Here is a 25,168-nt window from a genome sequence, read left to right on the forward strand (position 1 = left end):
TTTTAAATTATTTGTAATCTTAGTTTTTTTATCCAGTTGACCACTTGATTAAATGTTGCATCCAAGGGGAGAGGGTGTGGTGTTACTTCAAGAGCTGCAGACTTTGCAACTAGGGAACCAGGTTGGAGTTTCTGCTTCAGCTCAACATTCTGTGATTCTGGTCAAATCACTTAATCTCCCCATGTCTACAACCAAAATGAATTTGATCTTGTGTGATGTAACCAATGTTCATGTAAAGCACTCCGATACCTGACAAGTCTGCACTATATAAAACTGCAAATACACAAAAAATAAGTGTTTGCACACTTCTGTCATTGGGCTACATTTGGGCTACATCTGGGTGATATTTGGGCTACATTTGGGCTCTTTTGTCTCTGGTGGCCATTTTAGGAGATTTATTTGTTATGAAGTTTCCTAATTTCCTCATTTACTGCAGTCTCCTCAGTAGGAAATGCTTTCAGATTTTTACTTTGATTCCATCAAGTAGGTATTCAGATATGTCACACATTTGCCATAAATTCTGTATGTTAGCACTCTAGTTGCTCATTAGATCACTGTAGTAAAGCTACTGCTCACCAGGCAAGTCTGCTGCTGGTATTCAAAGTGCATGTTTCAGTCTGCATGTCAGAATGTTTTTATGAAATAAAAGAGGATTTCAGAAATCAAAATGTGCCCTAGTTTTTCGTTCTGCAGCACTAATAATAATTTATATGGCAAAATGAACCGCCTCATTTTGTTCCTTTGTAAATTAAATGTTTTAAGTGTTACCACTTTATTCAAATCAAGATGGCTTCAGGTGTGCCATACTTTTGTCATAAGTAAGACTGTTAGCGCTCTAGTTGTTCTTTAGAGCACTCTGGGAAGCTGCAGTAGAACACAAAGGAATCAACTGACAGTCTCTGCCCTTGTTGGATGTACATGTTTTACTGAGAATGTCAGACTTTATTCTTACATGAAAATATGCTCTCAGTTTAGCTTATAGATCACCTTCCAAACCTCTGTGGGAAAAGTATGAGAAAATAGTTTTCTCTCAAACATGGTTCGTGATATCACAGCAGAAGGCTTTTTCACATGGTAAAATCACCTTAGAACACACCACAATTCCTAAAATGAGTATGGTACCATCAACAAATGATTTATAATGTAACTAAAGTCTTAAAACCTTCTGTTAACTGCAATGCTTTTTAATGAGGTGCTATCATGTATATTGGTCGCAAGATGGCTGCCAACACTTCTTGGATGTAGTACTGACAGCCAATCAGATCTCACGATGAGATGTGTGGTTTAGGCTCCGCCCAGATATGTATGTGATTTTACTTTTGATTTTCTCAGGAACTACTGAACAGATTGACATGATATATGCAAAAGGCACATGCCTGACCTGAGGACTACCTCTTTGCCAAATTTCAAGTAATTCTGTTCAGCCGTTCGGGCTGTACCTTGGACTAAAGGTCCCTATGGAAAATTGCATGGGGAAAACGTGTTTTTGGCCCCCCCTTTTTTCTCAGCCCCCGCTTGACGAATCCCCCCGAGACTTTCAGGGTAGGAGCAGAGCGGAGCGCCCCACCTATTTTGAAAATTGTGCGAGGATTCGTCAACCGGCGCCAAAGTTATTCCAAATAGAATGTTGCGGATTTCCTATGGAAACACGGTCCTAACTATAACTATACTGGCGACCGCCAGTAGATAATATATATATATATATATCAGTGGGCGTGACTTGCAGTAAACGCCACATAGCATGTAGGCTCCGTGCCCCTGTGTAAAAATAAAAAGCTGTGTAAGATCCTTTAGTAGGTAGGGACATCTTGAGATTGCATGCTTCATTTTGCAAGAGAACATTGTGCCTTACGGAAAGTGATTTTTGCCTTCCATGGCCTTTAGGAGTGACACTAATACTTACCTGTGGAACTGCAATTACCATCATGCTATGTGGCGTTTACTGCAAGTCACGCCCACTGAGGGCTGTTTCATTTAACAATAAAAACTGAAGTGAACAAACAGGTGAACCTTCCGTGCCTTTGTGTGAAGCTCATGATTAAGAGGCGAATGCCTTGAAACGCGTCGAGCATGATTGCAAAGTTTGGACAGAGAGACAGCGTGCTGCAGCAAGGCTAACAATACCCGAAGGGCGAGAGCATTGTCGAGTGCATTCTTGAGCGCAAGGGCGTTTGGAGAGAAAAAAATAAAATAAAATATATATATATATATATATATATATATATATATATATATATATATATTCAATGAAAAAACCAAAGGTTTCACACATGTTATAGTTAGCTGGACATTTCACTCGTAAAAAACCAATGAAATTCCCCCGTTAAAGTTAGTTCAGCTAACTATAACTCGCGCGCCCGCAGTGCACTACTGATGACGTCACATATTACATCACTCATGACATGGTCAGTGACATCACTCATGACATCACTGATGACATCTCAAATGACATCACTGATGACATTATCCTTGTGACAGGGTGGTAGACCTCCTCTCACCCTAATATAACCTTTGATACAAACATTCAAAAATAGACACTAAAAATTTCAAAACAATGGACATACCAATAACAGTTACAACAACCTATTCAGTAATTCTAAGATCCACATACACATCCACTCATCCACCAACAATCCTATACAGTCACTCATACATGTACTCACACATCATATGTACTCATACACCTAAAAATCCTGTAACACAATCCCACTCATCCATAGAGTTACTCACACACATAGTCACTCATGCTAATAAAGAAACAAACATCCATTTACTTGCATATGCAGTTATACACACACCAGCACACTTACTTTAACAGAAACTTACACATACTTAGTCTTTTTAACAATCACTTATAGAAACACATACTTATTCATACAGGAACTCTTCCAATCTCTCACTCTCACATATACTCACTTATAAACAACAATAGTCACATATACTAGTTTGAAACATATGTAGTTACTTATGAAGACACTATTGAGACAGTCATTCACTCACTAACACACCCATGCACACACTCATCCACCCATACAGTCCTGCACACATGCTGTCTTCAACACATACAAACAGTGAGTCACTCATTCATGCATCTATGCACTACGTAATACCCCCACCGCACCATGAAGACACTCAGACACTCATACTGATACTCAAAAAACCAACTATTAACCTATATAGACACTCATGTAGCTACTCACCAACCCATGCAGCCACTTATATACAAAGTGAGAGACTGATACAGGTATTTACACATTTAAACATTACTCACTAAGCCATGTATTCAAAAAGATACACTTAATCAGTCAGTTATACAATCAATTTTTCAGAAACAAATCATCAATTTAGACACTTATATACTCATTTATTCTTCCATCAACCTTGAGATATACATATATAAAACATATTTAATTTTCAGAAAAACACACATTCACTGGATGATGTCATCAGTGATGTCATTTGAGATGTCATCAGTGATGTTATGAGTGATGTCACTGACCATGTCATGAGTGATGTAATATGTGACGTCATCAGTAGTGCATTGCGGGCGCGCGAGTTATAGTTAGCTGAACTAACTATAACGGGGGAATTTCATTGTTTTTTTATGAGTGAAATGTCCAGCTAACTATAACATGTGTGAAACCTTTGGTTTTTTCATTGAATTTCTAAGGTTTTTTAAATGCTAATTCCTATCTATAACGTGTGTGAAACCCATGGTTTTTTCAGTGAATTTGCAAGGTTTTTTAAATGCTAATTTTTTTTTTTTTCTTCTATTTTTTTTACATATTTTTATTTTAATTTTCTATCCTTTTTTAAAGACTATGGTTAAATTTTTAAAATTCTATAATATGTTTTTTTAATATATTTTATAAAATAAACATGTTAAATTTATTAGCAATACATTTTTTCCTTTTTTTTAAATTTTTTTTTTAGTACGCGTACCGTAAGCTTACGGTAAGCGTACGGTTTACGCAACGTCCGTAATTTATCTACGCTGTTTGCGTATAGTTACGCAATTTGCGTAGCCGCGCGTACTCCGCGTGGGACGCGTATGCGTGTACGCTACACGCGCACATTACGCGGAAGTGTCGGGGAGTGACTGTTATGCGCATGCGCGCAAGCGCGTGTCTTTTTTACGCGCATGCGTACTTTTGCCGTAAGCGTACCGTAAGCGTACGGTAGGTCATGTGATCATGAAACACAACTTTTGATTGGTTGAAACTACTTTCAGTTCTAGAACTCTCCTACACCACACCCATTCCCCTCATTTCTGCTTGTGATCCCTTAGGAGAAGGAGCTGGGTTGTCTTTGTGATACGATGGCAGAACAGCAGAGCTCTTCTGAGAGTGAGGCTAGCAGCACTACCTTGAGGCAGAGAGCGAGGAAACAAAAGACCTCTTACGTATGGGATTATTTCACTTTTCCAGAAGGCCAGCAAAAGGTAAATGCACCCTTAGTGACTTGCAAGCTGTGTAAGCGTGTACTTTCAAGAGGTAATCCTGACAGGAAGTATTCCTTTGGGAATCACACCATGATGAGACACCTTAAGGATGTACACAGAAGGACACATGCTCGACTTACTGAAGGTAACCCTTCAGTAAGTCAACCAAGCACATCCACAGCAGCTCAGCCTGGACCATCATCTGCAGAGCCGAGTCCTTCTTCTGCAGGTCAGGTGAGCCCTTCATCTGTGGGGGGAGCATCTCCTTTTTCTGGTCCTCTGGAAATTAACCCTCGGTTTGCGAGGGTTGAAGTACGGTGCGCCAATTGTCACGATCTAATTACTTATAGGCAGACCAGTATGTCCCTTGTGAACAATAAAATAGATCAGCACACTTGTCGTACCGTCTAATATTCCCATTCTTTCTTTCCTCTGTCCCTGCATGAACACAACGGCTCTTTTAAGAGCCAACCTTACCTTTCATCTATTTTTTATATATTTTTTAAAAAACTTTTTTTTTTTTTTTTTTTACCGTACGGTACGCGTAATTTTTTTTTTTTTTTTTAAAAAACACTAAAAATCAATTATCACATTACAAGGTCCTTGAGAGACTACAATTAAAAACTGCAAATGTGATTGTAGAGAAGTGGAAAAAAGGGACCATGACATTATTAACTTACCATACCCACTCAAAAAAAGATTTATTCATTTAATTTATTTTTAATTGCTTTTTAAATGGTTATAGTTTTCGAAAATGTTCTATCTCAATCTGAAAAAAAAGAAAAAAGTATTAATATTTAATAAAACATTTAATAATACAGTACACATATTTACATATTTTTCAAAAAATATTTTTGCCTTTTTTTTGCTGTTTTCAGAAAATATTGCATTTCACTATAAATTGTGAAAGCAATTGCATTCATCATTTAACAGCAGGCAAAAAAAAATTAACAATCTCAAAGATTGTTTTTAAAAAAGCCCAGAATCTCTTTTTTCATAAACATAACTTTAAAGAAATGCATAATATTCTAAAAAAATATCATCTAATATCTATACTTATTTCTTTAAAATACCGTCTGATATTTTTGTTTCAGAAGTATAATCACAATAATATATGTCAAATAACTCCACAATACATCTGGTTCCATTTCCTTTAGGCCAAATAGTAATTTTAAAATTCTTTTTTTGTTTAATTTCCAATGGTAATCCAATAAAAAACAAAAGTTTAAATTGTACAGATGTCACCGTTTCTCTGTAATATTTTGGTTTCCGAAAGATTAATTAATAATTAAATAAGTCCACAATAGAATTGTTTACTTTTCCGCATGGCCAAATAGTAATTTTAAAAATCTTTTTTGAAAAAATTTCCAATGGCAATCCAATAACATTCCAAAATTTAAATTGTGCAGATGTTACCGATTTTTTCTAAATTTTTGGTTTTTCAAAGTTTTCTTAAAAAATGGAAAAATTCCACATTACAATTGGTTACCTTTCCATTAGGCCAAATGATAATTTGTTAAGTCTTTTTATTTGTAAATTCCAAATGGTAATCCAATAAAATGGTAAAATTGTTTTCTCCAGATGTTGTCAAATCTCTCTAAAATTTAGGTTTCAGGAAGATTAGATAGGAATTTGCTAAATCAAAAGGCAAACGTTGCTTAAAAATCAATTGGGAATCATTACACAGTGTCCAGCCTTTTTCACATTTAAGAAAAACTGTGTAATGACCAGAAGTTACAGTAGGTCCATCATGGAAAATTATTGCAACTGTTACAAAAGTTTTTCCTGAAATTGATAATTGCTGTCCTGTAAACTTCTTTATTAAAGTATCCAATTTTGAACCATCAGCTCTACATCGTTGCATCATTAAAATTACATACTGTCTGTATTCCTTTAAAATTAATGTTGAAAACATGTCAGATTTACACTCACTGCATTGCATGCTATGATTAGCATCTTTAACTAATTTAGCAAAAGTGACTGTTTTACTCTCTGGCAATGTTAAATAAATAAACCTTTCAGAATCAACATTAGAGCCACATATATTATAACAGTTTTCACAACTATGTTCCCATTTATAAGAGAGACCAAACATATTTTGTATTTGTACCCCTTCCTCTTCCAGTACCTGAAAAAAATACATCAAGAATTCCTGTGCATCTTGCTGTACATTTTGTGAAAACTGTGTTCGTCCTGAACATACATCTAAAAGTTTTCTAATTTCAGTAGCACTTTCTATTTGAGTTTTATCATTACTCAGCTTTTCAAAAAGGAGACTCAGCACAGTACAGAATCTTTTTCCCTGATTTACTATTATCTGCTCTTGCAAACTTTCCAGATAAAATGCAACATTCAGCACTACATTAGCGTAGCAGTTGACACCAGAGCTATTTTCAAAATAACATCCTACAACCTGTTCTTCATTTTCCTTATTCTTTTTGCTTGCAATTACATCACTCCTCTTTTTTTTCCTCCTCTCTACATCTTCATTACAGATATTCTCATTTCTCCTTTTACGAGAAACTACACGTTTCTCCAACACAGGATACTGACCTAAATGAGGAGCATAGCTTCTTCTTAATCTATTATACTCCTTTACACAGTTTGTATCAGCACTAACTTTTGAATCATCAAAGTCTATCATGAATAAACCTGATAATGTTTTCACTCGTGACAAAGCAACATATGCCATACCTTCTTTGAACACAGTTGAACCAATGTTCACAAATGCACAATCTACAGTCAATCCTTGAGACTTGTGAATAGTTACAGCATATGCTAGAGAAAACGGAAACTGCTTCCTACGTACATATAAGTCTTTCACAAGCATGAAACGAACTGTACAACGACAAATATCTTTAACTTCTTCTATCTGATCAAATTTTATTTTTAAACATTCAATTCCATCTTTTTTCTGATAATTAATAAAACCCACAACTCTTCCCATAGCTCCATTAACTAAACCTTTTTCAACATCCAAATTTCTCCTTAAAAATACTCTACAGTTCATGCAAACATATAGATTTTTTTCTAATCCAGCTGTTTTGGAAATCTTCTTCTCTAGTGAATCCAATTTATTTTTCAGTGTGCCTGTTAATGTGACAGTAATTCTTCCATCCTCAATTTTGTCCACTGCTTCCAATTACCTGATATCTTCCTTTTCCAATTTCAAAAGCTCCTCATTGAATATTGAGCATTCACGTAGAGTTGGCATTAAGCAGATGACACTTTTGTTTTCTGCAATGTTCTTGTATATCTTCTCTGCAACTATTTCTTCCTTTGGAAATAAATTATGTAGCAGCCGAGCCTGTAATGCTTTTTTGCCAGCTTCTGTGAGTAGTCCAATCCTGATATCTTTCAGAATACTTCCATATTCTTCATCGTTTGCTTGCCTCATATTAGTTGTAAGTTCCTTGTACTCAAAGAAGGACCAAATATTTGCATTACCGATGCTTCCCAATGACTTCTTCGTGTCTTCATGTGTCACAGTATTAAACACTGGTTGTCCTTTAACTGGAGTAAGTTGCAAAAGATCTCCAAAAACTATGACGTGTTTTCCTCCAAATAACACGTCATAGTCAGACTTCAGAATTTGCTGCATTCTTAAATGCACAAAGGCAAGCATTAAGTTCGATACCATGCTCACCTCATCAATAATGAGAACTTGCATCTTCTTCAATACTCTTGAAACTTCCAAGCATGCTTCTCCAGTTAGCTTGTTGTATTGTATTTTGTTGTCATGCTCCACTGGTAACATTAGCAAACGATGTAAAGTGATTCCTTTTATGTTATATGCTGCTAACCCAGTTGGAGCAGTAACCACACAAGACAAAGTAGAATCCGTTTTTTGCTGTAGGTAGCTTCTGATGACTTTTATAAGGAAACTTTTTCCAGTTCCAGCTTGTCCGTTTACATACATCCTGATTGGATGAAATGATGTGCATGAGCACTCTTTTTTTTCATGTAGAAATCCGTGATCAATTTTGTTTCTGATCTCTTCATAAATTTGTTGCTGCTCTTGATTCAGTTGTCTTTCCAAATTTTGTAAGTCTATAAATTCTTCTTGAGCTTGATTCATAGCTGTTTCCACTTCATTCATGGCTATTGATGCTTCATTTTCAACGATTGGTTGTCCTAGCGGATCTTGACTGTTTGTTCCTGAACTTTGGCTGTCCTGAGAACTGTCTCTAGCTATTTCTGCTGCAATTGTAGTTTCCTGTTCAATTTCTTCATTTAACATTTGCAGATAAGTTGTGAATGTTCTGCATTGTATGCTGTCTTTGCAAGCATTAAATGAATCTTCATAGCTTTGAAATTCTCCCAGTAGTTCATCCTCTGTACGCCATGGTTTAAACAGCTGTAATAGAGCCAAGTAGTAAAATTCCTTTTTGTCAGTAGTGTCGCAACTCAGCTTCCGGTGATTTATCAAACTTCCTTTTGTTTGCTTCACCAAACATCCTTCCTCACCAATAACTTTATATTTTCCATTGTTGATGTCTTCTGCGGCTTTCCGTGAATAAATGTAGTTCTGCAGCACTTCATAGAGACACATGTTCTCCAGATGATGACTTCTCTTTGGGTAATATGTATCCAACATGTTTGATTTCAAAATATCTGTACTTTCTGGGTCATTCTCGGCCAAATATTCAATTTCTCCAACAGATTTCAGTACCCGATTTCTCATTGCTGCAAGGCCTAAACTTGCCCAAATTATTCTTCTTGATTTCGAGTTGAGACTTGCAGAAGATAACCTATCTGAACATTCGTAGGATCCAATTTCTCGATGCAATAACATCTTCAAACTGAAACTGTACAGCTTCTTACTGACAGTTTTCTCGTGAGAAATCTCTTCCCACATTTCCTTCAATTCTGTTTTTTCTGATTTCGTAATGTAAGACGTTACATATCGAGCAACAGCAATGGAATTGTCAGCTACATACTGTATATCCATGTTAGCGTTCCACATGGATACACTGGGTTGTAGTCATTTATATTTTTTGATTCTTCTTTTCTTTTAAGGTTGTAGGTATTCTTAGGTGATTTTCTTGTGATAGTATGTCTCACAGCTGACATAAAACTGTTAACTCTTCCTTTTGAAAGAACAGGTCTAGGAAATCCAAATCGACATTTAGTGTAGTATTTATCTTTGCTCTTGTATTTCCGTCGACAGTATTTTCCACACCGATGACTTTGGAACCGTAAAACTTGCTCCTTTAACTTTTTCTCTTCTGTGCTTTTTGGTATAGCACATGTTGCATATTCTTCAATGTAAGATAACACTGCTTCATCAGTATCTGTTCCAAACTTTTGGGCATCCTTGATCCACAACAGCATATGAATATGAGGAGCACCTCTTGCCTGGTACTCTTTTCTCCAAAAGAAATCCACTACTTCTCCTAGAGGTGGATTTTTTTTATTGCAGATGAAGGACATCATAGCCTCAAATCTATGATTGAAATATCTGCAAACCTTAACCGGATCCAATGAGCACAGTTCTCCTGCTGTTTTGTATTCGATGTTTTTAATGTTTGAATTTGCCTCTCGTAGAAAATCCAGTAAATCATCCCAAGCGTACTCAGCACAGCTTAGGGTAAGGAACCATGTTGGTGTTCCTAAATTCCGTAACATGCATTTTAATTCACCATGGCGTCGGTACCAATATTCATTTGTCCCACGCTGACAAGCCATCAGATTGATCAGTTGTGTTTCTAAATGATCATCTCGGTGCTGCACTTTCTCCATAAAATCCTTAGCAGACACATTTTGTAAATGTACTCCACTTTTTAAAATGTGATTTACTGCATAAGACAGTGCAGACAAGTCGCTTTCAAATAAAAGATGGAACAAATAAGGAATACTTTGTCGAAATCTGGGATCTTCAGCATATAGTCTTGTAGTCCGATACTCAGAAGCTGGAATCTGTTCCGGACGTTCATCGTATCGTCCTCCTTTTCCTTTTGGAAATAGCTGGGGAAAACATCGAGCTTCCAAGCTCTCCTCCCATACACTCACGGGAGTTCCTTTTGCTTTCTTCATCTGAAATAGATCAATATTGTCTCCCACAACTTCTTTTGAATGAAGAGGATGTATGCTAATATGTTCATAAATTTCTTCTTCCTTTGACTTGTCCACTTTTTCAATTTGTCCAGTTGGTGTTTCTGTGTCTTCTTGTAAATCTTCTTCTTCTTCTTCTTCTTCTTCTATATAAATTGATTCATACCATTTGTTATTCCTTTTCAAATACAAATTTGCTCTTTGTACTTTCCGTACATCTACCAGCTCCTGCCAAATCTTCTTATTCTTTGTAGGTACACCATTAACCAGAATAATTAATGGTTCAGTTTCCAAAGTATCCGCATCAATAGTTCCCATATTTTTTTTCAAATCCAAGGGCAAATACACCACTCTTCCTTTTAAACCTCTCAGTAAATCTGAAGGAGGTAATTTACCAGTTTTGGGCTCCATACGTACTATGGTCTGGAACGGATGAACACATTGAATGAGTATAGACTCATATGTATTTAATTCAGAAAGTTCAGCAGGAATAGCATCCAATTCTAAATTATTATGTACAGCTCTGGTCGGCATTCTATTTTCCTCTAACTTGTTGTAACAGTATTTACAAATACGCTGAACTTCACCCAATTCAAAACAATTTTCAAGAAATATATAGGTGGCAAAATCCTTCCACTTATAATTATCTTCATTTTCACTCTTTCTGTAGAGATCAACATACCTGGTTTGTTTTCTATAATGAGTTCTGCGGCAACAAATACAAGTTATATTTGGTCTTTCATTAGAGATTATTGCAAATGTTGTTATGTGATCATTAAATGTCTTACTTACAGAGGGTTCTACATTCTCTTCCACTTCTTCCTCATTTACTGTGTCCTTTTCTGCACTGTTTTGTTCAGGACCAAAGTAACAAAACTGAATTTCATCAACAACCTTCTCTACATCTGATACCGATCCACGGAACAGAGCCCTATTCAATTCATCTAACTTTATTGCTGGACTTTTAGCAAAATACAACAGTCTCACAAACTTTCTCATTTCAGTATGATGAACAGCCAGCATCCTAAAATGATGGAAAACACTATTACACACTTTTCTAGATAGACAAGCCAGAGAATGACCCTGCAAACCAGTATTCTCTCGCACTCTGCATGGATCTAGACTTTGAAGCACCTTAATCTTCTGTTTCACACTTTTTTTGCTATATTCTCTTAGAAACTCACGAAATTTATCAATAGATTCCTGACGCACAGTGCAAATACTACTACAATTCCAAGTGTACACTGGGGCTTTAGGACGTCTCCCCATAGCCTCATCCGCCATCACTTGTACCTCATCTCTTGGAACCATTATCTCCTTCTCCATTATGCAACCATTTTTCACTTCATAAGCTCGACCTCTGGTGTCAACTGCATGCAGCAAACTATTACTTTGAAAATAACTCTCTTCATTAAAAAAAGGTTCACTACTTGAACTATGCATCCATTTTCCTAAAAACACTTTACAAAAGTTTGTTCTGTTCACTACTCTTTTCCTTTTGCTATGTGATTTCAGTACATTAACCATTTTGTCTAATGTACGCATCCTATTCAAAATTAAAATGAATAGTTTCCTTTTTAATTCTAATGCCTTAGCTGCAATGGCTTCAATTTCTTTTTTTCTCTTAAAAAACTTTGCCTTTTGCTTATATTTCTTCACATCCTTTATCAAATTGGACATAACTCTCCTCTGAAACATTTTTCTACGTATCTCTTTAAACGCAGTTTTTCTGTTTAAGTTTATCTTTTCAGTTGCAGAAGGTATATTTGCATTAACTAAATTCTCAATTTTTTCCAGTCCTTTTCGATTCAAATCATTCTTTCCAGTACAGACATTTTGTACATTTTTCCTTTTTTTGAATATATTCCTTAGAAAATCTTTTTTTTGCTTACTAGAAGATTTTTTCTTCTTCCCAACATGAGCATCTTCAACTAACTTAGGTCCTCCAGTTGTCTTCAAATATAGGTTTTTTTCTGCTCTTTTTTTACTCTGGATTTTGTAGGCATCTTAAATTTTGTTCACTGCTCTTCAGCAATACCTGAAAAAAACTAAAAAAAAATTCCTTAATTTTATTTAAATATATTACTACATTTGTTTTCACATTAGTCACAAAACGAAATTTCTTGGCCAATTTGAAAGCACACTTACTGCTCTTTTTTTTGGCAAGTGATAAACACTTTTACAGACTGACACATTATGAATCCACTTTTCAGATTTTTTACAAAGCACATGTCCAAACTGCTTTTTCAGACCAGCATCATTTGTAACCTGGGTATCTGCCTACACTCCAGCAAGGGCAACCAGCCTTAGTGATGCTGAATGTATTTGCATTACTGACTGAAACCTCAAACCCCACTCGCTTGTGAATACTGTGCATGATTCCACATGGTAAGCAGCTACCTGTGTGCTAAGAGTCTGCTTCTGCACCAAAAAATGTCTCCCCCTTTCCATCTAATGCAACTGTGAAATCACCAGAGAAATACGCAATAAATCTCTGCCTGTAATTCCTATTTGCACACAGAGTCATGTTTTCACATTAGTCACAAAACGAAATTTCTTTGCCAATTTGAAAGCACACTTACTGCTCTTTTTTTTGGCAAGTAATAAACACTTTTACAGACTGACACATTATGAATCCACTTTTCAGATTTTTTACAAAGCACATGTCCAAACTGCTTTTTCAGACCAGCATCATTTGTAACCTGGGTGTCTGCCTACACTCCAGCAAGGGCAACCAGCCTTAGTGATGCTGAATGTATTTGCATTACTGACTGAAACCTCAAACCCCACTCGCTTGTGAATACTGTGCATGATTCCACATGGTAAGCACCTACCTGTGTGCTAAGAGTCTGCTTCTGCACCAAAAAATGTGTCCCCCTTTCCATCTAATGCAACTGTGAAATCACCAGAGCAATACGCAATAAATCTCTGCCTGTAATTCCTATTTGCACACAGAGTCATGTTTTCACATTAGTCACAAAACGAAATTTCTTTGCCAATTTGAAAGCACACTTACTGCTCTTTTTTTTGGCAAGTGATAAACACTTTTACAGACTGACACATTATGAATCCACTTTTCAGATTTTTTACAAAGCACATGTCCAAACTGCTTTTTCAGACCAGCATCATTTGTAACCTGGGTGTCTGCCTACACTCCAGCAAGGGCAACCAGCCTTAGTGATGCTGAATGTATTTGCATTACTGACTGAAACCTCAAACCCCACTCGCTTGTGAATACTGTGCATGATTCCACATGGTAAACAGCTACCTGTGTGCTAAGAGTCTGCTTCTGCACCAAAAAATGTCTCCCCCTTTCCATCTAATGCAACTGTGAAATCACCAGAGAAATACGCAATAAATCTCTGCCTGTAATTCCTATTTGCACACAGAGTCATGTTTTCACATTAGTCACAAAACGAAATTTCTTTGCCAATTTGAAAGCACACTTACTGCTCTTTTTTTTGGCAAGTGATAAACACTTTTACAGACTGACACATTATGAATCCACTTTTCAGATTTTTTACAAAGCACATGTCCAAACTGCTTTTTCAGACCAGCATCATTTGTAACCTGGGTGTCTGCCTACACTCCAGCAAGGGCAACCAGCCTTAGTGATGCTGAATGTATTTGCATTACTGAGTCCAACGTCAAACCCTTAAACTATTCTTTTATTATACCAGTACACCTTAATTTATTGTGAAAACATAGTCCATATTATTTTACATGTTCCTCACATTTAAATTTCTCCCAAAACAGAAAATAATAAACACAACTTCAACAAAAAGAATTGCATTTCTATTATTCATTTCTTAATTTACCATATACATCCCCTCTCAGACTCTAAACTCACCTTTAAAATTAGTTAGTTGTGAAAGAAATGTGGCACTCAAACAGCAGATTATCAGAGCCAGGATCTCTGTTCTCTACACCTCTCTCCTCTCAGCAGAATCAGATAATGGCAAACTTTCCCTCTCTTTTTCCACACATATACATGTTAGTTTCAAATCTCAGTGCTTGCCCCTTTTTTTCAAATGTAATCACACATTTCTATTGGTTGAAAACCCAACCCATTTCCAAAAGTACCCTTCCCCCAACTTGACTTCTGCCTAGTACCCTTCCCCCAACTTGACTTCTGCCTGCTACCATAGCAACAGCTCATGGAACACTGCTGTGTGGAGTCAGGTCAGAAGTTCGCCAAACAATGTTTCAATTCCACAGAGCAAGAGTGCTTGACTTTTCAAACCTAACAGCAAATCCATAGTACTGTTCTTTGGTAACACATTTTTCTGTACCAATACAAAACTTGCTTCTATTAATTTACACATACAGAATAGTTTTTATTCTAGAATGGTATGAAACAGCCAATCAGTTCTTTTTTTTTTAAAAAAAATATGTATGCCTCCATTTCCAAACTGTCTTTCTTTTCATATTGCCATTCTACTGAAAGACACCTCCTGAGTGCATCCAGTTCTCCTTTGAAGATGTTCACAGTGTGGATTGTAGGGCACAGCTATGTCTTCTGGAGTGAAAAGTATGCAGAGAAAACAGATATGGTGAGAGACCTTGCTTTGCCAAATGTAGACATTAAATGGATTGGTCAGAGAGGGTTAAAGTGGCACCAATTGATGCCATTGGTGAAATCCTTCATGCACATCCAACACCCTGACCTCATAATAGTGCACTGTGGTGGCAATGACCTAGGCACTTTGACTGGGGTAGGTCTGGAAATGCTTATGAAGGAGACCTTTGCACAACTGTTTTCACTTTTCCCTAAAACTGCCTTTGTGTTTTCTAACATATGCCAAAGGCAAAAATGGAACTGGTCCAATCATTTCTGTCCGCAGATTGACAAAGCAAGAAAGCACGTCAACAAATCTGTTTCTGCTTTCCTCCGTGACTATGGTATGGGTTCCATTTACCACAACAACTTGCGTTATGACATGCAAGACATTTATAGAGGAGATGGTGTACACTTCAATGATGAAGGGAACAGAGTCTTCCTCTTGAACCTTAGACTCTGCATCGGTACTTACTTGTAGGTACCACTAAAAAATCACTTAATAAACACAACGGCTCTTTTTAGAGCCCCCTAATATCTAAACACTTAAATCTGATTTTCATTTCTTTTTTTATTTTTTTTTTCTACCGTATGCTTACCGTACGCGTACCCCGTGTTTTTTTTCAAAATCAATAAATGTTTTCTTTGTACTTTTCTGTCCTTCTTTGACCCCCTTACAAATGTTAGGGGGTCTGTAACTCTCCTCCTTGCCCCCTTTTCTTGTTATCACTCTTTTTTTTTCTGAGTGAAACACACGAAATGGCGGCCGCCGCTTCCTGGTTTCGACCGATTCGAATGTTTACTAAGATCTAAGAGCCAATCAGAATCGTGCTCGCGCACGCCACCGTACGCGTACGGTAAGCGTACCGTAAGCGCACCTTAAGCTGGCTCAGATATATATATTAATTTAAAGGCTATTTTCTCAGAATCTACTGAACAGATTTACACCAAACCTACAAAAGGCACTTCCTTGACCTGAGGACTACCTCTCTGCCAAATTTCTAGTAATTCTGTTCAGCCGTTCGGGCTGTAGCCCTGTCTAAAGGTCCTATGGAAAAATGCATGGGAAAAACGCGTTTTGGGACCCCCCTTTTATCTCAGCCCCCGCTTGACGAATCCCCCCGAGACTTTCAGGGTAGGAGCGGAGCGTAGCGCCCCACCTATTTTGAAAAATTCGCGAGGATTCGTCAACCGGCGCCAAAGTTATTCAAAATAGAATGTTGCGGATTTCCTATGGAAACGTGGTCCTAACTATAACTACCTACTGGCAACCGCCAGTAGGTACTATATATATATATATATATATATAGATATATATATATATTCACTGAAAAACAAAGGTTACAGGGACATTATAATTAGGGTCAGATTTCACTTGTACGAAACCAGTGAAATTCTGCAGTTATAGTTACCTGAGCTAACTATAGTTTATACCCCCTGCAATGCACTGCTTATGACCTCACATAGTAGATCACTCATGACATGGTCAGTGACATTACTCATGACATCATTGATGACATCTCAAATGATATCTCTGATGACATCATCCAGTGATTGTTGGTGTTTTCTAAGAGTTTTAAACATATATACTAAGGTCCTTCAAAAGTACCACATACGCCCAGATATACAAGTTTAGTTGTATGATATCTCAAAAACTACTGAATGGATTTACACCAAAAAAGAAAAAGTGTGATCTCTGAAACAGACTCTACCTTGCTAATAAATTTTGTGTAATTCTGTCCAGCGTTCTTGCTGCAGGAGTATCTAAAGACTCTAGGTAATTAACATGGGCAACACACTTTTTTGACCTCTGCCTTTTTCTATGCCCCTGAAAGTTTCCGTGCACAGCTAGAATCACTGGCAGACTTTTTTGGGAAAATTTTGTGAAGAATCATCAACCGGCACAAAAGATATAGGCAAGTCAAAAAACACTAATAATTCCCTTGCCATCCAAAAACCAATACATGACCTCTGAAAAATTCCCTTCTCAATCAAAAACCCAAACACACCCTAAACCATAAAAATTCCTTTGCTACCCTAAACCCTAACAAACCCTTGCCACCCAAAGACCCATCTCACCCTAAACTCTAAACATTTACTTGCCACCCAAAAACCCATAGCCACGCTAAACCCTAAAAATGTCTTTGCCACCCTAACTCCAAACAAATACCATGTCACCCAAAAACCTATACCCACTCTAACCTTAAAAGAAATCCCTTGCCACCCAATAACCAATACCCACCCTATATCATAAAAATTCACCTGCCACCTAAAACCCATAACCACCCTAAATCCTAAATAAAATACCTTACCACCCATAACCACCAAAACCCCTAAAAATGCCCTTGCCACCCATACCCAAACTAAACCCCAAAAAATACCTCACCACCCAAAAAGATACCCACCCAAACCCTAAAGTTTCCCTCATCACCCAAAAGCCCATACCCACCTGAAACCATAACATTTTCCTTGTCCCCCAAAAATCCACACCCACCCTAAACCTTAAAAGTTCCCTTGCCACCCAAAAACCCATACCCACCCTAAACCCCCCAAAATCCCTTACCACCCAAAAACCTATACACAACCTAAACCCTTAAAATTCCTTTGCCACTTAAAATCCCATAAGCACCCTAAACCCTAAAAATTCCCTTGCCGCCCAAAAACCTATACCCGCCCTAAACCCTAAAAAATCCCTTACTACCAAATATCCACACTCAACCTAAATATTCCATTGCCACCCAAAAAACATACCCACCCTAAACCTTAAAAGAATCCCTTGCCACCCAAAAACCATCACCCACCCTAAACCCCCAAAAATGCACTTGCCACTCTAAACCCAAAAAAATCCCTTGCCACCCAAAAACCCATACCTAACCTAAACCTGAATAAAATGCCTTACCACCCAAAAACACACACACACCCTAAACCCTAAGAATTAACTTATCACCCAAAAACCCATACCAACCTGAAACCATTAAATTTCCCTTGCCCCCAAAAATCCACATCCATCCTAAACCTTAAAAATTCCCTTGCCACACAAAAAACACTCCCATCCTAAATGCTGAAAATTCCCTTGCCACCCAAAAACCCATACCCACCCTAAACCCTGATGGAGCAGGATTTTGCAAAGATGAAACCTGCTCGAATGGAGTAGCCCCATAATATGTACTAACAGTAAGTAGTAAGTGGACTAATGTACACCTGACACAAACACGTGGGAAATAGCTTTGCACATGTATGCACTAATATGAAATAATATGTGAAAGAACTAAATGCATTGCAGTATGCTTTGGAGAAAACAAACTAGGCCGCATGAGCATTTTGTGAATTGCATATTGCTTTAAACAGTAAATAATGCTGCTTTGCGCTTAAAGCTTATGCTAGGTAACTTTGATATGGAATGGTACAGGGGAGGGAGGTACACAGTGAAAACTACATTGTCATATAATTAATTAATAAATGTTTGTTTGCATTTATTTTAGTGTACGGGTTTAGACTCCATCTTGAGTTAGAAAACTATCCCGAGTGGGAGGGGTATGAGGAGGAGGACAACAGAACTGACAGAAGCAAGGCAGACACGTTGTGCTCAGCAGAAAGATTGCCTGAAGTTGAAGGCCACAAGGATCAACATCTGCCAAGAATGAAGACGACCATGGGACCAGAGTCACGTTCTGTGGATATTGTCAATTTCTGTAAATACAAATATTAAAATTGTAGCTGGTGAAAGAAATGTGAACACGTGTTAAAGATGTGAACTGTGAGAAAGAAAACAAACCATAAAGTGACTGAGATGTACATGAAGTCACCATGATGTGTCAGAGACACCCACGAAGCCCACCAAATATTTGCTTAGATTTTAGAAATGTTTCAGTTTATGTGGGATGGACATGTAAGTTTGAGGGTATAATTGAGGTGCCTTTAGGGGTGTGGTTTACTCTTAGGCTGGCAGGAGAGAAAGAGGGGAGATGCATCGCTGTCCATCGGTTTGCAGAAAGGCCTAGCTGTACCAGTCCTGTCCTCTTCCTGTACTTTTAGACTTTGTTCCCTGATTATTTTTCGGGGAACCCCCATCATCACTTAGGCCAAAGGGGTAATTTTCCACAAACCAATAGGTTTGTGTTTCATTTGTGCAAATTATTACAAATGTATTTTATTCTTGAAATCCTTTGACTCTCCACCTATCCACTCCATTTGTCACATTGAAGGTATTATTTAGATGAAACTTTTGTCTCTTCATCTATCTTTTCCGTCAGGTATTATTCAGTTTTTGCATAATATTTTTGCTGAAACTTCTGTCTCTTGAACTATCCACTCTTTCATGCCACATGTCATTGAGTTAGTATGATGAGTTGAATTTCATTTATGTTGCTAATGTGTATCCATCCTTCGTGGTTTACATTATTTACATTTGTGACTGAATGCATTTGAGCAAACGGCAATTTACTAAGATAAAGCAAACTAAATTTTACAAAGTGTCTGTGGTTATTTAGTCAACTGTAGGGTTAATTAAGGTATGATAATCATTTTCATCAACTATTCAACTAATTGGTCCATCGACCAAGTAGACAAAGAGTTGATTAATTAAATTGATAGGTATTTAAAGAAGCTTTAAATGATTAAAAGAAGGGAGAAAAATCATAGAATTAAACAAATTGACACAAGCGCATCAGGGGTTCTGGGTGAATGAGTATGAGCCATTGTAAATGTATGAAGTGAGTATTGATCCCTGATCAGGTATTGTCCGTGCACTGGATCAACCCTAAATATCCCTTAGCACCAAAAAACCAATACCCACCCGAAACCCTAAAAATTACCTTGCCATATAAAAACCCATAAACAACCTTAACCCTAAAAATTCCCCTCCCAGCCAAAAACCCATACCCACTCTAAACCCTAAAAAACCCTTACTACCAAATGTCCATACCCACCCTAAACCCTAAATATTCCCTTGCGACCCAAAAACCCATATCGACCCTAAATCCTAAGAAATTCCTTACCACCCAAAAACCCATACCCCCAAACCTAAAAAAATCCCTTGCCACTCAAAACCCCATACAAACTCTAAACCCTACAAAATTCATTACCACCCAAACACCCATTCACACCCCAAACCCTAAAAATTCCCTTGTCACCCAAAAACGCATACCCACCCTAAACCGTAAAAAATGCCTTGCCATCCAAAAACCCATTCCCACCCTAAACTCTAATATCAATATCTATTTAATATACATATATTGCCTACTGGCAGTCGCCAATAGGTAGTTGTACTTGGGACCAAAGTTTGCATAGGAGAAGCGTTTTTTGTATTGCCAACTAATTTCCTCACCACTTGTTGAATTTTCACAAAATTAATAAAACAGCTGCTGTGTTGAAAGTCACTGGGTGATACGTCAAGTGGGTGCCGAGAAAAAAAAGGGGTCCCAAAACACGTAAGCCCATGTTAAGTCTATAGGGGTGTTTTGAAGACGACTGCAGCCTGATCCGAACCAATTAAAGGAATTACACCAAATTTGGCTGAAAGCTAGATGTTTGTCGAGAAAGTGTGCTTTTTGTGATTTGGTATAGATCTATTCAGTAGTTGCAGACATACCAAAGTTTAAAAAATAAAGATTTCTGGTTGCTCAAAAACTTACTGAAATGCTACTGAAATTTGATTGACGGCCAACACTTCAACCAAGAAGTGTTGGCACCCATCTTGGGACTGGGTTGAACCAAGACCCACAAAAAATGTGAGAAAAAAGAAAAGGGGGCTGGGTAGAAAAACCCTGACCCCCCCTAGGCCTCTTGACAAAGTCCCACTGCCCACCCCTCCTTCCCGGCCAAAAAACTGAATGTAAAAATGTTTTCGGGTGGATCAGCAGAGCAGGGAATTTTTTTTTTTTTTTAAAAAGAAGCTCCTGTGCTTCGTTCATTATCTGCTCCTGGTTTTTTCAGTGAATTTTTAAGGTTTTTTAAATGCTAATTCCTTACTATAACTTACCTGCAACCTTTGATTTTTTTCAGTTAATTTCCATGTTTTTTTCAGTAGCAATGGTCTTTGCAGAATGGTGTGGAAAAGAGACGGACCTCTGACCAGCTGTCAGAAATCCCGCTGAGTAGGACTTATAGAAAGTATCAGGAGAGCTTCTTGGTCCCCAAGGTCATTTAGCATCCAAGAAAACTTTATTCCCCAACCACTAGTGTGTCAGGAGATGTGTTTGCAGAGTGGTGCAGAAGGGGTGTGTGGCTTCAGAACACCTATCAGCAAACTTACTGTGTGGAACTTGCTGGAGGTAACAAGAGGGATACTTTTACTCCAATACCCTCAATAGCCAAGGGGACTTCATACCCCAACTAGTACTATATCAGGAGGCACATTTGCAGAGTGATGTAGAAAGAACGTCCTTGATATACGTGATACTGCGCAATGGCTATGGCTGAATTTTCTACAATTCAATTCTGAGAAAACAGAAATAGTGCATTGCGCAGTAGGGAAGGTGCCTCCACCTCTCCCCCATAATTTCTGGCCACTAGGTACTTCCTCCCCTCTGGTCCCGGTCAATACGGTCCGTAATTTGGGAGTTCTGTTTAGTGCTAATCTGACCCTGGAGGCACAGGTGAACAAAACTGCGGGATGCTGTTTTGGGCTGATTAGAGCCTTGAGAAAGATTCTTCCATTGTTGCCCACCTCCGCCAGAGCATTAGTAGTGCAGGGCACAATTTTAAGTCGCCTTGACTATTGTAATGCCCTGTTGCTGGATTCTCCTAAATGTTTGATCCAACGTTTGCAACAGGTTCAAAACATGGCGGCAAGATTAGCTTTGGCTAAACCGCGAGACTCTTCTGCATCAAAATGCTTGGCCGAGCTACACTGGCTACCAGTGTTGCAAAGAGTACAGTTTAAGTCCTTGGGTAAAGTGTTCAAGGCATTACATGGCTTGGGACGAAACCTCTACAAGAAAAATTACTCTGGTACATCCCCACTCGACATCTCCGCTCCTCTTCAGCCGGTCTGGCGAAAGTTCCTAGGTTTAATAGGGTCAGACTGGGTGGATGTGCTTTCAGCATTGCTGCAGCAAGGCTGTGGAATGAGCTGCCACCTGGTATCAGACAGTGTAATTCCCTGCTGCTGTTCAGGAAAAGGATTAAGACATGGTTGTTTCCTAGAATTTGACTCTGTCCTCTGATTATTGCCCACTCCCTCTGTTGTCTCTCTGATTAGTATTGGTCCTCCAAATTACGTACTGCAACGCTAGGGTACGCGTGGGGTGTTGTTGCGCTTAATAAATATTTTATACATACATACATACATTGATGATTGCACAGGTAATGCCTGCATGATTCTATGAGTGCCATTGCCAAGGACAGACTGTGAATACCGGGTGTTTTTGACAAAGTGTAAAACACATATATAGACATATTTGACAAAAAGTTTCAGTGTAGCTATTTAGTAAGATACTAATGTAACTTTCCCCTTTGTATTCATATATCAAAATAAATACATCAAAAATGCATTTTCCTTCTTCACAGCAACACCGGAGGTCGCAATGACATCAGTAGTCACAAATACAAATGAAAAAGTGTAAAACTGATATAAAGACATATTTTACACAAAGTTTCGGTCTAGCTGTGTAGTGATATATTGGTCTAACTTTAGTTTAACAACATATTTGTAAAAAAACAACAGTTTCATAAAAGAACTTTCAACATCTGAACTCATGAACACAACATAACTTTCAAACAAACATCAAACTATCCACTGTCACCCAAACTCATGGGGAATCAAATACGTCTGCAAAACTAATGCAATGCACAATGCATGACAGGACCCTCTTTAAAGGGACGAACAGAAAATATTCATGTGGGACGACGTCCATCTTATATTATCATAAAATCTATCATAGAAAACGCCTCCAATTGACGATCTACAAGAGGGAAGCTGGAGGATCATCTACATCAGTGGCAGCAGCAACAATACCTGACCAGAAAGTCCCTTTAGAGGTACAGACTACTACAACAGATATGGCTCCACAGTTTTCACGAATGGCCACATATTGCATGGACAGTAGTGATGTTATAACAGCTGGTGAGCAGTCTGTTATAGCTATTCACAATGTTGCCAAAAATCATACATGGCATTTTTCTTCCCCCTTTTATATTTTTTGCACAGTTCATAAGAGGAGTTCATAGAAGGACCTTTGACTTCAATAGCAGCACAGCAACACCGAAGCAGAGAGTCCATTCAAAGGTCCAATCTCAACTTCAAGATTTGGCTCCACAGTTTTCCCCAAAGGCATCATACTGCATCGATTGTGGAGTTGTAGTTAGTGCTGAAGAGCAGTCCACAGCGGCCCTAGACGATGCTGGAAAGAACAATAAATGTTCATTTAATTTTTATTTTTGCTCTTCATAGTTTTTCTACATTAGCTGGCATTTTATTACCTTCCAAAATGAGTATCTAATATCTACGAGTTGTTCATTTTATTATCTTCCATATAACTTGCCACATAGACAAGTCAAATCATTCCTCTACAATTAAATACACAGGTAACGTTTGCCAGTTATCATAATTTACTTTTTCACTTTTTAAATATGTCAACAGTCTGTGTTTAAATCTTCTAGTAAATGGATCAACACCATATACAAACATACTCTGGTTTTTACCAGAACACTGTGTTACATTTTGTAATCTGTTTTTTAAAATCTTCTAGTAAATGGATCAAAACCATATACAAACATACTCTGGTTTTTACCAGAACACTGTGTTAAATTTTGTAATCTGTTTTTTAAAACTATCAACTGTAATATATGTGTCTTGTTCTGCAACTCCTCCTCTTAACAACTCTTCATTTTCCCTAGAATCCTGCTCAGGACCAAAGAAAAGAAACTGCACATCACCATAAACCTTTTATACATCTGCCACACTACCATGTAAAAGTGCTCTACTTATTTCTCCTAAACATAAAGCAGGTGTTTTCACATAATACATCCTCCTACCTAAAGTTCGCATTATTGAGTGGCATAACTTATTTTGTGATTTAAACTTCACCTTACAAAGATACTAAGGAATTTACTTAATGGATTGCTGTCTAATAATAGAAACACTACTACAATTTCATTTGTATACAGTACCCTGACTACGCCTTCCTTGTACCTCTTCTGCAATAAATTCTATATTTCTAGGTAACTCTTTTGCTATATGACAACAATTCCTAATTTCATAACATTGTCCTCTTTAATCAATTGCATAAACTAATTTGCTATCCTGGAGATAGCTTTCTTCATTAAAGAAAGCCTCTGTACAAGAAGTATGTATCCATTGTCCACTAAAATCTGTACACCAGTTACTTCTATTCACTAATCTTTTCTTCTGGTTTTGTTTCCTCATGCAAAACACTATTTGTCAAGAGTCTTCATTCTACTTCGAATCAAAATGAAAAGCTTCCTCTTCAAAGCAAAGGCCTTATCAACTACTATCTTAACTTGTTCTTTCTGTTTCACTGCATCTCTACTTCTTCTACACTTTTTTAAATTTAACACTAAATTTACAAGGCTGTAACTATGCAATCATGATAACATTTGTGCAGAACCTATGTAGCCATCTAAACACCCACTTACAACCCATGTAGTCATTAAAATACTGAGGCACACACGTGCACTGATGAAAAACTTAGGCTCTAATCATGCACTTGCGTACTTCAATATCACATAATTTCTGCCTGCCTGATTGTAAGAGTATATGTATAGTTTCTGGATAATTGAATAACTCCATGGAGAGTAGATCACTGATTTGATGACTGCCTGAGTAGTGGCTAGGTGATTTCATGAGTGCCTGAATACTGCCTGACTGACTAAGTACCTTCATTCCTGTTAGATACATAACAGTTGTCACTATATCTCTGAATCATTGGTTACCTCCTTCTGTCAGTATAAAACTACCTGTTTTACTGTATACATGCTTTTCCTCTGTGCTGTGTGTGAGTGAAATCTAGGTATCACACTTGATATATAATTAGATACATGGCCCTCTAGAAACATACATTGCTTTATTACTGAGCATGCACATGCATCAGTAAGTTTCTAAAACGGAAAACTACATTTTTCAAAATTTCAAAGCGCAAAACCTTTTGCGAATG

At 37.6% G+C, this 25,168-nt stretch overlaps 1 protein-coding gene across 1 annotated transcript in view; it reads left to right on the forward strand.

Moving 5' to 3' along the window:
• LOC146831280 (uncharacterized) overlaps positions 1–19,177 on the forward strand; it is a 61,217-nt gene extending 42,040 nt beyond the window's left edge. Inside the window, exon 3 of the mRNA XM_085604131.1 lies at positions 18,536–19,177. Within this exon, the coding sequence (XP_085460257.1) occupies positions 18,536–18,548 (13 nt within the window). The 3' untranslated portion in view covers positions 18,549–19,177. The remainder of the gene's footprint in view (positions 1–18,535) is intronic.
• The last annotated feature ends 5,991 nt before the right edge of the window (positions 19,178–25,168 follow it).

The sequence above is a fragment of the Triturus cristatus genome, chromosome 5_1 (genome assembly GCF_964204655.1).
Source record: "Triturus cristatus chromosome 5_1, aTriCri1.1, whole genome shotgun sequence".
NCBI lineage: Eukaryota > Metazoa > Chordata > Amphibia > Caudata > Salamandridae > Triturus > Triturus cristatus.